Raw genomic sequence first — 15,833 nt, forward strand, 5'->3', positions numbered from 1 at the left:
AAATATCTTTTTTTAAAAAAGAGAGAGGACTATATGAAAACAGCCTGCTGGCTCAGGCCAAAGGCATATCTAGTCCAGGATCGTGTCCTCAGAGTGGACAGCCAGATGTTCTTGTGCAAGCAGGATTCAAGCACAAACGCAACTCTCCCCTCCTGCTGTTTCCAGCAACTGGAATTCACAAGCATTTATGCCTCCAGTCGTTATGGCTACTAGCCATGATAGCTTTCTCCTTTGCAGGCTATTTTTCTATTGTTCTTACAAACATGGCCCGTGCAAGTGATTCTCCAAGGAATCAGGTGCAGATGGAGGGGTTGAAGAGACCACTAAACCAACATCGCTGTAGGAGTGATTTGTTTATTTATTTGGGACATTTGTACCCCATTCTTCAGCCAAAAGGGCTTCCAGAGTGGCCAATAATCCATTCCTAGGAACATAGAATTGCAGAGTTGGAAGGAAACCTCAGGGTCATCCAGTCCAACCCCCTGCAGGGCAGGAATCTTTCGCCCTGTGCGCATCTCGAACCCATTACCCTGAATTTAAGAGTCTCTCTTTTTATTAATAGATCTTTATTTATTTAAAATAAATACATTTATGAAAAACAGACATACATACAAGTGAACAAACATACAATAGAACAAACAAATAACAGAAAAATCAAACAAACCACACTATAAGATATAAGAAGATTAATATAATTATCATCATATATATGATATATATGATATATGATGAGATTAAGAGTCTCATGCAGTGCTGACTGAGCTACCCCAGCAATTAAAACAAGACAGCTCCTACCCACGGGCTTACAATTGAAAACACCCACCCACCCAAGGGAAAAGGGACAGGAAAGGAGGAGGAGCTATACCTGCACAGGTGCTACCATGGCAGTTCATTTTCACTATGCAGGATCTTGAAAAGTTGCCGGAGAGGAGTCTTCAGGCAGGAGGCTGGAGGCGCAGCAGGAGAGCCGAGGTACAAGGGGCCATGAGACGTCCCCTTTGCGCTAAGGCCACACTGTGGCCACAGAACATGAGACTTAGTGGTGGAACAGAGGAGCTTTTACCCCATTCTCAGAACCCCAGAACACACGGACATCCGATGAAGGTGAATGTTGAAAGATTCTGGACAGATAAAAGGATTTAAGTCCTTCTTCACACAGCGCATAGGTAATCTAGGGAACGCTCTCCCTAGGAGGCAGTGACGGCCACCAAAAGAGGACTGGACCAATTCCTGGAGGAGGGAAGGGTTGTTGGTGGCTGCTAGCCACAATGACTGTGCCCTGCCTCCCCTGTTACAGGCAATAATTCTTCTGAATCCCAGTTGCTGGAAATCACAGGAGGGCAGAGGGCTCTTGTGTTCAAATCCTGCTTGCGGGCTTCCCACTGTCAACAGTCAAATGGCCTCGGTCCTTTATACCTCAAGGAGCATCTCCACTCCCATTGTTCAGCCCCGACACTGAGGTCCAGCTCAAAGGGTCTTCTGGCGGTTCCCTCATTGCGAGAAGTGAGGTTACAGGGAACCAGAGAGAGGGCCTTCTCGGTAGTGGCGCCCGCCCTGTGAGACGCCCTCCCATCAGATGTCAAGGAAATAAGCAGCTATCCTATCTTTAAAAGACATCTGAAGGCAGCCCTGTTTAGGGAAGTTTTTAATATTTAATGCTGTATTGTTTTTAACACTCGATTGGGAGCCGCCCAGAGTGGCTGGCGAAACTCAGCAAGATGGGCGGGGTATAAATAATAAATTATTATTATTATTATATATTATTAACTGCTTGGCCACTGTGAGAACAGGATGGGCCACTTGCCTGATCCAGCAGACTATCCTTATGCTCTTATGGCAGCTGTCCCCCAAAGCCCACTACCCAAACAGCCTCAAGAAACATGAGTGGGCATGACTCTGCCATTTTTCTGCCAAGCACCAGGGGTTGGCATAGACCTGCCCTGATCCTTGGCTGCCCCCATATCATCATGAACAGAAATTGTCATGGACGCACAACAAAATGAACATTGGGAGGCCATGGGCATGTGAGCACCCAGAGGCAATGCTCATTGGGGTTGTCACAATCAGGTTGTGTTACACCAATTGTGAACTGACCCTTCAGCACGTGTGCCACTTGAATTCTTCCAGTGGAGATCAGACCGGCCTGCTCCCTGTTGAACTTCTGGCGCCCACCAGAGACCTTTAGTCTTCTATCAGGCATCTTAACAGAACTCTGGTTTCATTGTTTCAACTGACCATTACAGTATTATTTTTACCTCTTTCTGCATTTTATTTCTTGTGCACCAACTGCAGATAAGTGGCATATAAATTCTTTAAATGATAATAATAAAAAACCAGACCCCCCCCAAGCCTAGACTGCTAATTTGGGTTAGAATGGTGGAGCCCCTCCCTTGCCCACCCCTCTTAAGTCTGTTTCCAGCCTCCTTGCATTTTTGGAGTTTTGTCTTCTCCAGTTTAGCAATGAGGTCCCAGTATGCTGGGACGAGGCGGAGCTTGCAAATAGGTTCGGTTGGAAGCTTGGTTAGGTTCGATCGAGCTGTGGAAGTCCATGTCTGGCTTCCTGCGAGCGACAGCTGTAAAAATGCAAAGAAAGGCCCTTGCCTCCTTCCTCCGGGCCTGGTTGTCCGAGACAGTCCGCCTTCTTTGGCCCCTTTCGCAGAGCAAGGCGAGCCTTGCACGAGGCGGCGAGGTCCGGCGGCGCTCGCCTGCCCGCTCCCCGCTCTCCCTTCTCTTCCGCCGCGATGCTGAGGCAGCGCCGAGCTTCGCCCCCAGGGGCTGAAGTCAAGAGCATCGCCATCCCGGGACCTGCGGGCCAGGAAAAGTGTCCTATAAACGCTCCCGGCGCGCGAGGCCAAAAGCCTCGCAGCAGCAGCAGGAGGAGGAGGGGGTGGTGGTCTCCAACCGAAGCCCTCCTCCTCCTTCTCCGAACAGAAACTCATCCCGGGGCGCGGAGAACTCCGGAGTCCCCGGCCACTCCCCGTCCCGCTGGATTCCGCTCTCCAGTGCGCGCTTTCTCCCCGGCCGAGGCCTCCCTGGGACCAAAGCGCCGCGCCAAGCGCTTTTGGCGGCTCCGGGAGCGCGCGCGCGGCCGGAGCGAAGAGGAGGGGAAGGGAGGCGGCGGCTGGGGGGGGGCGCATGCGCCCTGCCGGCTCCCCGGCGCCTGTGCCGTGCGTACAACAGAGGCAGCCGAGTGGGCAGAGCCGGCAGTTGTACCTGCAGCACCAGCGCCGGCGGACAGCTCCTCTGCGCTCCGCCCGCCGCCCGCCGCCTCCGCCGCCAGGTAACGCTCGCCTCCTGCGCCAGCCTCCATCCCTCCATCCATCCCTCCATCCCGGGGTCCCTGCGGGTTGCGCAGCGGCGCGCGGCTCCCTCCCTGCGGGCGCTCAGCCTTGCGGTGCTTGCTTGCTTGCTTGCAGCCTCCGGGTGTCGGGAAAGCCTTCGCCGAGGAGGAGCCGGAGGAGGAGCCGGAGCCGAGCAGGAAGAAGCGGAGAGGAAGCCCCGACGCGCCGCCGGGGATCCGGGCTGGAGGAGCTGCGGAAGCCGGAGGAGGAGGAGGAGGACCAGCACCCGAGCCCACCAGCCCTCCCCAAAGTTCCCGGCAACTTCGCGGCGCCCGGACAGCTCGGCCATGGAAGGTAAGGGCAGGCGGGCGGGCGGGCGCCCACGGTTTCTCCTCGCCCGAGCACCGCAGTGCGAGCGGAGGTCGAGGCTGGGCAGAGCCCATTGCAGCAGCAGCGGCGGCGGCGGGCGAAGGAGGCTCCGCCGCCGGGCTCTGGGCTTGCGCCGCACGCCGGCCAGGGGGCGAGAACGGGGAAAGGCCTTCGCCCCGAGCGCCGAGGCTGGCTCCCGGAGGTGGATTTCCGGGGCGACTCCCTGGCTCTGAGCCGGGAAGCGATTTAATTAATTTTCTGAATGCAATTGTAAATTGTAGGGCGTGTGTCCTGGGAGGGTTGCGGGGCGCCTCGTTTTGCTGGGAAGAGACTCGCCGTACAAGCCCCGTCCTTACCCGCACGCGACGAGGCATCTGCTGCATGCAGGACCCAGTGGCGCCATATGGGGGGGGGGCAATGCTGAACCCCCACCCCACCTTCCAGAAAGGGGGAAGTCGTGCAATGTTGTTTTGGCTGCTTAAGGAGAGTCCCCTTGATCTAGCGCTCCCCCTCCCGCCCTCCGCGCCTCCGTCAGTGCATTGCATTGCATCCTTGCTCATAAAATATTTCACACACACACACACCCCGACCCACCCAGGTTTGGGGGCGCACCGTGGGGGGGGGGGTCGTGTCTCCTGCATCCAAACAGGCGTATACAAATTGCATCCGATTCGATTTGCTTTGCTCGTTTTGCATAAGTACGTGAACTCTCCAAATCTCTAAATATTAATTACTGATTGACGTTGCTGGTGGCCCATCCCGCCGGCCAATGGAAAAAAAGCGTGCAGGGAGACGCTGCTCTTATTTAACACCCCCCAGTCTCATGCTCCCCCCCCTTTATTACACAAGGTGGCTGGGAAGCTCTGATACAGCAAGAACGAGGAGCTGGTGTACCCAGGGCTTCCTTTAAGACGGAGGCTGCCTTTGAAACCCCGGGCTCCGTTTTAATAACTGCCCTGTCAATCAAAGGCAGTTTGGGGATATCTGATTATAGGCGACTTCAATCCCACGGAGGGATCCTACCCTCTCGAGCGGCAAGGGGGATGTACCTGAGGTTCAGAACAGGCCCCGCAAAATGAGTGATTCCGTTATATATGAACAGCAGCACCGGGGAATCTCATTGACTCCAACACCTCGATGAAGGCTTGTTTTCAAAGCAGGCTGCTCCCCCCTCCCCCCTCCCCTGTTGTGATGTAGGTGTGTTGCTGGTCTGCACGGTGGATGCCATAAAAATCGTGGGGTGGGGACACAATAACCCATTATATGCATAGTCATGCATCCAGAAGCAGATGGATGCCTCTCCGTGTTGCTGGCGGGCGGGCGGCCGGGCGAGCAAGCAAGAGGCAGCCTCGGGAAGGGAGGCGGGCAGCCTCTTCCCTCGCCTTGGCAGCCAAAGCAGCGCTATTACCAGAGATTCTGCGATAGCGTGGCGCGATAGCCCTCGCCTTCTTGGATCTTGAGCGGCGAGAGGGAGAGGGAGGGAGCCATCTGGCCGCCGTTTCTGCCTGGCCATCCTAATTCGGTGCTCACGACTTGCAAGGATGCGCTTTATTGCTGTCGAAGTTCTTGGAGCCCTTGGCTTGGCGGAGAAGGCTGGGGGGGGGGGGATCCTGGGCTTTGGCTACTCCGATATGTTTCCGCCCGGGGGTGGCGGCGGGGTCTTCACAGTGCGAGGTAGGCTCAATGAGGCCTTCGAGGAGGACGGAGACGTTGGGGAAAGGAAGGGGAGAGGGAAGGAAAGGAGAATTCGGTGTGGCAGCAACTGCTGGTTCCTCCTTGGCGGTTCCCAAAGGGAAGGCGGGTCCCAGCGCTGGGCCCAAGAAGGGCACGTTCCTCTGCTGAGGGGGCTCGATTCGTCTCTCCCTGTAGCGAACTGGCAAAGCACTCTTGACATCGGAGGGGGAATTGCAGGGTTAGGCGAGGGTTGGAGCAAAGGCTGAAGGTTGCAGGATCTAGAGCAATTATTTTCAGCAGGCAGGTTTCCCTACAAGCGACGCTCTGCTGTTTCAGGATTGACAACCACATTGAAACCCCCTCCCGCATAACATATTCCAATGACCCTCAAGGGCCAGCAACTTGGAATAATAACATGAAAAGCTGGTGAGATCCCCAGAAGGGCAGGGCACTCCTGCGATCTAGCTCACCTCTGCCCCAGACTAGCCCGAATTTTGGTGAATTTCCATTCTCGCTCTCTCAGATTTCACGCACAGAGACCAATCTGTGATTGGCCATGCACTTAAAAGGGGGTTTCATCTAATAACCTGCAAAGCGGTGTTTGTGAGGACTGAATTCCGCCTCCTCGGTTAGAGCCTATCATCCCTGTATCACCATTCATTCTTCAGGGTGCAAGAACGGTGCTTCGTTAAGGAGAACCTCCCCAGTACATTTATTTATTAATTTCAAAACTTCAGTGCTTGCAGTTTCCACAGCGTTCCTTCCTCGGTAACACATTCCCCTGTGGGTGGTCGCCTCTCAGGCCTGCGCCGGCCTCACCTTTGGCCCTGTCGATCCTGCGCCGGCGGCCTGTGCGGCCCTTCGCGCCAGGGCAGGTGATGCCGGTGTTGCAGTTTGCCTTTCTCGCGCGGACTGTGCCATTTCAGGCCACAGGTGGGTGAGAGAGGGCCTTGCATGGAAAGCTCGGAGATCAGAACTGCCTAGTTTTCCATCGGAAGGGAAACCTTCCATTTTGAGCTTTCTATTCACTTTTTACATGCCTTGTCAATAATAGCAGCATTTCAATACATATCTCCCCCCTCTGTTTATGCAAGAATGGGAGAGTCCCAGGAGTACTGATGAGTCTGGATGTGCCTCTCTAACACACCAGGGACTTTAAGGATAAAGCTCTCAGGGCGAAGAGCCTGGTCCCCAGGTTAATGTACACTTTGCTTTTTAGAAAGGTATCTTTCCCTGGGAAATCTAGGAAGTGGCCCTGGAGGGGGTTGAAGGAGGAGATTTGTGACGTGACACCCTTGCTGCCCCTTCGGTTTTCTGAAGCTGGTTTTAAAGTTATGCTGCAAGCAAGTTTATAGCTTTTCCCTTCTCCCCAGAGGTCTATAGAGGTTGGGGTGGCACAGCAAAGATCCCTCACACAAGGAGCCTCAGAACCCTCCCCAGACTACAGTTCCCAGAATAAAAGGTAAAGGGACCCCTGACCATTAGGTCCAGTCGTGACCGACTCTGGGGTTGCGGCGCTCATCTCGCTTTACTGGCCGAGGGAGCCGGCATACAGCTTCTGGGTCATGTGGCCAGCAGGACTAAGCCGCTTCTGGCGAAGCAGAGCAGCGCACGGAAACGCCGTTTACCTTCCCGCCGGAGCAGTACCTATTTATCTACTTGCACTTTGACATGCTTTCAAACTGCTAGGTTGGCAGGAGCAGGGACCGAGCAATGGGAACTCACCCCGTCGCGGGGATTCGAACCACTGACCTTCTGATCCGGAAGTCCTAGGCTCTGTGGTTTAACCCACAGCGCCACCCGCGTCCCTTGTTCCCAGAATACTTTGCGAGAAAACATGACCATCAAACTGAGCCCAAACCAGTATATCTTGGCAGCAATCATGGCCATGTGGACTAGTCACTTAATGCAAGGAGTAAGGCGTAGGAAGGCAGGGAGGAGAGATGGGATGTTTGCAGCCTCCACTCTTGGGTCAAGATGGATTATTTCTCCAGTTCACTTTTAATTTGTTTTCCACCTTTTTAGGGAACTTTACAAGGCACAGAAATACCAAATGTACAACAAAGACCACACACCCTATAACAATCTGATACAATGGAACTAAGTCAGAATTTTAAAAAAATGACTTTAAAATAAACAACTTATATAAAATGCAGTAGTGTTCAATGATCCATTTAGAATATAATATTATGCAATGTAATTAACTCTCAGAGCATCAGCAAATAATAATTAAGCAGAAACTCAATCTCAACTATTACAATAAATCATTACCGATTAATCACATAATGCCTTCTTTATATTCTGGATGCATGTTCTATAGTATTATATTAATACTATGTTTGCAGGTTTGCAATTGTCATGGCCTCTGGTTAGTATGATATACTTCCAGAACTAAGTCCTAATCAATAAAAACAACAGCAAAGTCGCAATACACAAAAGACCATGTCAAAAGCATGTGTCGGCTATGCTGCACTTTCTGCCTTACTCTCTCTCTCTCTCCCTCGGTGGACTCCAGCAAAATCTCTGAAGGCTTGGCATCGCTCTGTCTTTTCTGCTCACTCTTAACAGCAGCTTTTTTTGCTGGGATGGAGCAGAATGCAGCTCCAGCCCACTCATCAGCTTTGCCAAGGCTAACAGTAGTTAACACTGGAGATTAGGGATGCCTTGGCCTTTGGCCACGGCCTTTGGCTGCAATAAAAAAGGACTGGCCCAAGGAAGGAAGGAGGGCTGCATGGAGCCAGAAAGACAAATTTCCAGCCCGATCCCAGTGGCTGATCTTGCAGTCATGGATCATGCGCTCCGAAGAAGGGCGAGAGGACTTCAGAGGGCTCATTGCTGTTGCTGCTTTAGGAGCCCTGCATGGCAGGAGATCACACTAGTCCACGGTCCGTGTATCTGAGGCATAGCCAAGTCCCCCAGGTGCAACCCTGTGCAATGATCCCTCACATCCCTGCAAAGCAGTGAGCAACCGTCCCACTCACTGGAAAGGACAGAGGGAGAGTGTGATCTTGTGCTCGAATCCTTCTTGTGGCTTTCCCAGAGGCCTCTGGCTGGCCTGGCCTCAAAAAAGAGATTGCCCAGTTGGGAAAGGTTCAGAATAGGGCCACCCAAATGAATGAGGGGCTGGAGCGGCTGCCCTGTGAGGAACAGTTGCAGCCTTTAGGGCTTTTTAGCTTAGAGGAAAGGCGAGGGAAGTTTGTAAGATTATGCACAGAGAAAGAGGGTGGGGGAAAGCTTTTCTCCCTCATAACGCCAGAACTCGTGCACATCTGATGACGCTGAATGTTGGAGAATTCAAGACAGAGAGAAGAAAGTCCTTCTTCATGCGGTGCAGAGTTCGAACGATGGAATGTGCTTCTAGGAGGGGCAGGAACGGCCACCAACCTGGATGGCTTAAAAGAGCATGGGACAAATTCATGGAGAAGGAGAGAGTGATCGGTGGCTCCTAGTCAGAATGGCTCTGCTCTGCCTCCACAGCTGGAGTCAGAGATGCTTATGAATCCCAGTCACTGGAAACCACAGGAAGGGAGAGCTGCTCTTGTGTTCGAATCCTGCTTGCGGGTTTCCCACCGAAGCATCTCTTTGACTTCTGTGAGAACAGGATGCTGGACTAGATGGGCCACTGGCCTGACCCAGCAGGCTGCTTTTATGTCCTCCTTTTCTCCACCAGCATTTCCTACTTCTTTTCCCACCTGTGCTTTGCACCTTCTGGACAGGACAATTGTTAAAAAACTGGCCACACCACAGTCCCTGATGTTGACAGAAAAAATGGTGAGAAGGCAGTGACTCCACCTTCATCTCTGATTGGGGTGCTGTGTGCTGCACTGAACACACACCGACTCTGCCCTGGCAGTTTTTTTAGGGCCTAAGTGGGCGTGATCATAGAATCATAGAATGGTAGAGCTAGAAGGAACCCCAGGGGTCACTTAGTCCAGCCCCATGCAATGCAGGAACCTCAAGATTCATAATTTTGCAGGAGATTCATAATTTTATTATACGAAATTCACTTTTGTGTGCATGTCTCTGAGAAAGTGATTAGGGTTGGGGAAGGGGGGATACAATCATTTTTTCCTGTGTTGTGGCCCCAATTCTACCCCCACGCCTGTAGCTGCTATTAGTTGTGGAAGGGAAAGCATACAGGCATATAGCAGCTGAATAAATGGATGGGGGAGTCGGATGTGTGTTGGGGAGTTCCAAAAAGAGAGGACTAGGACCTTGAGGACAATATGGCGTGTAGGATGTAGGGATAGAGGCAGCATTTCCATGGGGCAGAAAAAGAACAGACCTAGCGGGGGGGGGAGACTATCCTCTGACCATGGGCAGTTCTTACTAGGGGTCACTGTTAATTTTGGGGGGAGAGAGGAACAAAGCATTTATTCTAAAAGGCAAGGAGCCTTTTGTTGTCCCCTGTATACTTCTCACCTGTAGGAAACCCCCCAGCCCCCCTTTCCTTCTTTAGGTCCCCAGCATGTCCATGTGCAAAGACTTCACCGCAGGACTTTTTGTCCTGGGACAAAAATGTATAAACCCAGCAACCTGTGTTTACTGTGATATTGAAAATATAAGCTGCTACAGTCTACTTTGAAAGCCGTGAAACACACAACACTGCAGACTTTGAGGGTGAGTGTTATTCGGGGGCTGGAGTAGGACTTGGGAGACCAGGGGTCGAATCCAGGCTCCGGAAGCCGGCAGGTTGACTTGGGCCAGCCTCCCTCTCTCCTACCTTGCAGGCTTCCTAGGAGGATTAAAATGGGTATGTGGAGAAGGGGGCTGTGTCCCACCTTGAGGCTTCCTGGAGGAAGGGCATGGGACAAGATGTGCTGGGGGGGGGTTCATTCTCCAGGCTGGGGAAAGGTAGCCTAGACACGGACTCTGAGAAGGGGGCCAAGAAGGGTGGGCTGTCAGTGCCCAGAGCACTGTGACATATTAATAATTCTTCATGAGTTCTGCTCTCCCTCTTTTCCCTAGCAATAAATGCCAGGAAATGCCATTTCCCCAAGAGCCATGGAACAAGCAAGGGGAAGGGGGGGGGGATCTATTGATGACCGAAGTTTATACAATTATGTCTGGCATGGATAAAGAGGATAGAGAATAGTTTTTCTCCTTCTCTCCTAACACTTGCACTCGCGGACACACAATGAAGCTGAAGGTTAAAGGATTCAAGAAGAGAGAAAAGGAAGGACTTCTTCATGCAGTGCAAAACGAAACTGTGGAACTCCTCGCCACAGGAGACGGTGGGGGCCCCCCACCAACTTGGAGGGCTTTAAAAGAGGATTGGACAAATTCATGGAGGTGGAGAAGGCTGTGAATGGCCGCAATGCTTCTGAATCCCGCATGCTGGAAACCACAGGAGGGGAGAGTAGCTCTCGCACTCAGGTACTGCTTGTGGGTTTCCCACTGCGGGGACAGTTGGACTAGATGAGCCACTGGCCTGATCCAGCAGTCTCTCCTTATGGTCTTATGTGCAGCGCCAAGCCTGTAAGGAAGCCCCCTTTCCAGGAAATGCTGTCTGTCCGTAGGGCTCCCTCTTCTCTGACCCACACTTCTCAACCCCCCCACTCCTTCCCCTCCAGTTCTCCCCCCCCTCTTTCCCTCCCACCCTCCTGCTATCTCACTGAGGTCCTTCTCCTTTATCTTGGCCGGAACTGAGTAAACTTGCTGACGGAGATGAGCGATGAATGAGGCTGCTGGGGGCTGATGTAGCAGGATGGTTTTCTGGCGAGAGGGAAAGGCGGCTGTTTGCTCAGCACAGTTGGGAGACAAAGGAAGGGCAAAGGCGCAGAAGGGGGGGGGTCTGAATCAAGAGGTTTGGGGGCTGCTGGGTTCGCGCTCCAGGCCTATACGCAGGGAACTGGCACGACAGCTTTCTTACCCGTGACTCTTTCCTTTCTGCATCACTTTGGAGAACGGGAATATTTCATTCCTTCTCCTGGAGTTGTTTTTATTTGTGTTCTCCTCTGCTGCATATCTGATGGATGGAATTAATCTGCGGGATGTTTCTGCCCTAAGGATTTATGGAGGGCAGCCCACAGCACTCCGTGTTTTATGGGCACAATAGGATTGGCGTAGATGGCCTGCCTGTACTTCTCTGGAGCAGGGAAGGGTCCTTTCCGGTTCTCGATTGTTCGTGATACATTATTAATGCAAATAACGTTTATCCTGAACTTGAGGACTGCGTGTGAGAGAGGGAAAGCAGCCTCTTCAAAGGGGCAGAAGAGTGCAGATAGCTCACAGAATCATAGAGGTGAAGGGTTGGAAGGGACACCAAGAGTCATCTAGTCTAACCCCATGGATGTAGGAATTGCAGCTAATCTTTGTGCAAAACTTCCAGGCAGTGGGAACCCAGCTGGCTGCTGAATGGGAGGATAGCATCTGGCCTTGGGGAGAAGGGCCTCCTATAGCTCAGTGGCAGAGCGGTTGAAGGAGCTGGGTATGTTTAGCCTGGAGAAGAGGAGACTGAGAGGAGATAGGAGAGCCATCTTCAAATACCCCAAGAGCCCCCCCCCCCCATGGTAGATGGAGCAAGCTTGTTTTCTCCTGCCCTGAAGGGTAGGACTTGAATCCATGGATTCTCGTTACAGGAAAGGAGATTCTGACTCAACACTAGGAAGAACATCCTGGCAGTAAGAGCTGCTCCACAGTGAAATGGACTCCCCCGGGAGGTCTCTCCTTCCTTGGAGGTTGTTAAGCAGTGGTTGGGTGGCCATCTGTCAAGGATGGTTTAGCTGAGAGTCCTGGATCGCAGGGGGTTGGATTAGATGACCCTCGGAGGTCCCTTCCGACTCTACAATTGTATGATAAGCCAGCAGTGCCTAATCACCTCAACTCAAGAGAGGATATTGCAGAGTTAGGAAAAGGGCAACCAGAAGGATAAGGTGGTGGAGCACCTCCCCTATTAAGAAAAGCTGCAGCGCTTGGGAATATCTAGTTTAAAGAAAAGGCACATAAGAGGCAGCTCCCATCTCATAACGCTAGAACTCATGGAAGGAGAATGCTGGAAGGTTCAGGACGGATATAGAAAAGTCCTTATTCAAACAGCATATAGCCTGTGGAACTCACTGCCACTGGAGGCAGTGGATGGCTTTAAAAGAGGATTGGACAAATTCACAGAGGAGGTGAGCGCTATTGGTGGCCACTATCCAGAACAGCTCTGCTCTGCTTCTGCAATTGCTTGCTGGTTTCCCATTGGGGCATCTGGTCGCCCCCTGTGAGAGCAGGATACTGGATTGGATTGGCCTGATCCAGTGGTGTTGGTGGGGAGAGAAGCCTTCCTGGCTCCAAAGGCACAGGGGTGAATCTCTTCTTCCTGCTCCTGCAAAGCGAGTGTTGGGAAGTCCATTCCTGGCCTCTTGCCGAATCCCTTACTTTCCCCTTCTTTCCTCTCCCTGAGTGGCTGCAACATCTGCAAATCAGCGTGTGCCCCCCCTTCTTCCAAAAGATCCAGAGAATTCAGAGATGCCCTTACGGCGATGTCTGAGCGAAGAGCATTCAGTATGCACACTCTCAGGTCCGTGTAGGGAGAGAGAGGAACGGGGAAATATCAATTTTTCATTCAAAGGCCCTTCTGCCGCACTTCACGGTGGATTTGGTGCGCCATCAACCACTATATCACGAATGGGGTTTTCAAAAAGAGGCAGCAGGAAAGGCAAGGCAAGACGTGGCCTTAGAAATAGCGACTGATCTGTGCAAACTGCACAGCTGTGGAAAAAAGAGATACAACAACAGGGAAAGGACGGAAAAGCCACAATCCATTGAGATATCGGCAGTTTTTGCTTCAGTTCATCCTTTGCTTGTGGCAGAGTATAGCATCATAGAATTGTAGTGTTGGAAAGGACCACCAAACAGTCAGGAAGTTCTTCATCATGTTTAGTCAGAATCAACCTTATTGTTGTTTTAATCCATTGGTTCAGATCCTACCCTCTGGAGCCGCAGAAAAACAAGCTTGCTCCATCTTCCATGGCTCAGCCCTTCAGATATTAGCAGATGGCTCTCACCTCTCAGTCCTCTTTTCTCCAGGCTAAACATACCCAGTTCCTTCAAGCGTTCCTCATCAGGCTTGGTTTCCAGACCCTTGCTCATCTTGGTTGCCCTCCTTTGCACACCTTCCGGCTTGTCAAGAGCCTTCTTCAATGGAGCTCAGAACTGGATGGAGTCTTCAGGTGTGTTCTGAGCAAGGCTGGGTAGTCAAATTCCTGGGATGGGTCTAGCCTTCTTTGAATGCATCCCATGGATTTTATCTTCTCCCATTTCCCATTGACATAGGCAGGGGTGGATGAAGGGGGCTGCGGTAGGTGTGGTCTGCCCCGGGTGTCACCACTGAGGAGGCGGGCAAAATGCCCGGCGGCACTCACTGTGGGGCCTGCAGCGCACCCGAGCCACACATCTCTCCTGCCCAAACAGTCCACCCGCTGTCTCCTCCCCAGCTGTAGGGCAGCTGAGTGTGTGGGAATGTTCAGGGGTGCAGGAGAGGATATATTGTTGAATTATAGCCTTTCCAACTTGTGTTAACAAGTTCACAATTTAGCAGAGTAACATTCCCCTATTTTGTAAAATTAGCAGATGCGTTTGCTCAGGCTCACTAAAGTCTCTATAATAACTGTTCTGGTATTTTCCCCTTATTGCCTCATAAAAGATAAGACACGACACAGTCTTCTATAAAAGTATAAAAAGTTTTACTCACACATCATTCTGTTCACAATAGGATCCCAGAAGGCAGACTTAGAAAAGTAACATATACCTGGAAACTATCTCCTAAGGAGACCATCCCTTTGACCTCTCTTGGAGAGCATCTTTGGCTAAGTAGATGTTGCTTCTTCGATGCATGTAGTCAAAGAGAGAGAGATGGCTGCCCTGTCCTGTGCTTTTGTCATTACCTGCACAGGTGAGGCCACGCCCACCTCTAGTCACATGCAGAGGAAGTCTGTCCCAGCCCAGAAGGAAACAGGAAGTTGACCTGCTGGCTGGACAAACATTCCTCCCCATGTGCAAACATGTTCACTCTAGGAATGTTGTACTTGACTGCTCTTGTGTTTCACATCCCACAGAGTGGGAGGAGGCAGGCAGACTCCGGAGGCCCCGCGGTTTGCCCCACCCCTGTGGACAACTCGCCCCGCCCTCGCCCCACCCCTATGGGCGACTCGCCCTGTCCCTGAGTGCGCCACTCCAGGCGCCCGAGTGGCTTCCTCCACTGCTGGTCATAGGGGCTTGGAATACTTCCATGAGGCTCATAAAGCAGGACAGTGCAGGAAGGTGTGGATGTTTCCAGCATGGCAGTTTTGGGGAGTCACAAACAGGGCTGGAAAAAAAACACCTTGAGCAATGAGAGCCACCAGCTAGCATGTGTCTCCTGCACAAATCACCTTGGAACGAGTCAGAGATGGACACGAGGGCACTGGTGCACATGTCTAAAGTCACCTTCAGAGATTCTTTTCTATGCTCCTCTGGCACCCACACGAGAATGTAAGAACACAGAGAAGAGCCTGCTAGATGTAGGCTCAGGGCCCAACAAGTCCAGCACCCTGTTGTCCCAGTGGCCGGTCAGGTGCTCCTCTGGGAAACCTGCAAGCAGGACCCAAGCACAAGAGCCCTCTCTCCTTCTGTGGTTTCCAGTATTCAGAAGCAGTGCTGCCCCCCAATGCGGAGGCAGAGCCAAGCCATTGTGCCTAGGAGCCATTGCTGGCCTTTTCCTCCCCCATGACTTTGTCTAATGCTCTTGTAAAGCCATCTAGTTTGGAGGCCATCACTGCCTCCAGTGGGAGGAAGTTCCACAGTTTATCAATGTGCTGCCTGAATAAGTATTTTCTTTCTTTTCTTTCTTTTTTTAAAAATAATTTTATTAAATTTCCATTTAACAAACCAATCATATCATATTAGTTATTCCAAATTATACCAATACATATAATAAACTCCAAATATTTAGCCGAATTTTAAATTTTTGTTGTGGGTACCTATGCTTTGAGTTCAGTAAGGGTCCAATCATCTCATATTTCTGCTGCTTTGATATTCACAGAATAAGTATTTTCTTTCATCTGTATTGAATTGTCCCACAATCTTCTGTGTCTTTGGGTGTCCATGATTTGTAGTGTTATGAGAGAGGGAGAAGAACTTTTCTCTGCCTGAATTATAATCTGTCCTCCTTTTTCTTTCTTCTTTGGCGATCCCTCGTAGCCGAGTAAGATTGTCTTCCATAAACACGGTTTTACCAGTGAATCCGTAAGTGACTGTGGAGGCCAATTCTGGATCCACACGCAAACGTTACACCATTGAATTGGATTTGTGGTGCTGCAGATGGATTATTTTGTGCTTGTTGGTGCAGCACTTTGGTTTTTGGGATGTTGAGTGATAGGCCAAGCTTTTTGTAAGCTTCTGCAAAGATATTTAGGATGGTTTGGAGGTCATCCTCTGAGCGTGCGCACACTACGTTGTCATCAGCATACTGAAGCTCTATGGCGGAAGTTACGGTAACCTTACTCTTTGCTTTCAGCCTGCTCAGATTGAAGAGCTTTCCAT

General features: G+C 51.4%; 1 protein-coding gene across 1 annotated transcript in view; it reads left to right on the plus strand.

Annotated features, from left to right (window-relative positions):
• Positions 1-3,181: 3,181 nt before the first annotated feature.
• Positions 3,182-15,833, plus strand: part of FGF12 (fibroblast growth factor 12) — a 214,868-nt gene continuing 202,216 nt past the window's right edge. The window contains exons 1-2 of the mRNA XM_081911365.1: positions 3,182-3,280; positions 3,417-3,635. Coding sequence (XP_081767491.1) covers positions 3,629-3,635 — 7 coding nt within the window. The 5' untranslated portion in view covers positions 3,182-3,280; positions 3,417-3,628. The remainder of the gene's footprint in view (positions 3,281-3,416; positions 3,636-15,833) is intronic.

The sequence above is a fragment of the Podarcis melisellensis genome (assembly GCF_964234715.1).
Source record: "Podarcis melisellensis genome assembly, chromosome: 5".
Lineage (NCBI taxonomy): Eukaryota > Metazoa > Chordata > Lepidosauria > Squamata > Lacertidae > Podarcis > Podarcis melisellensis.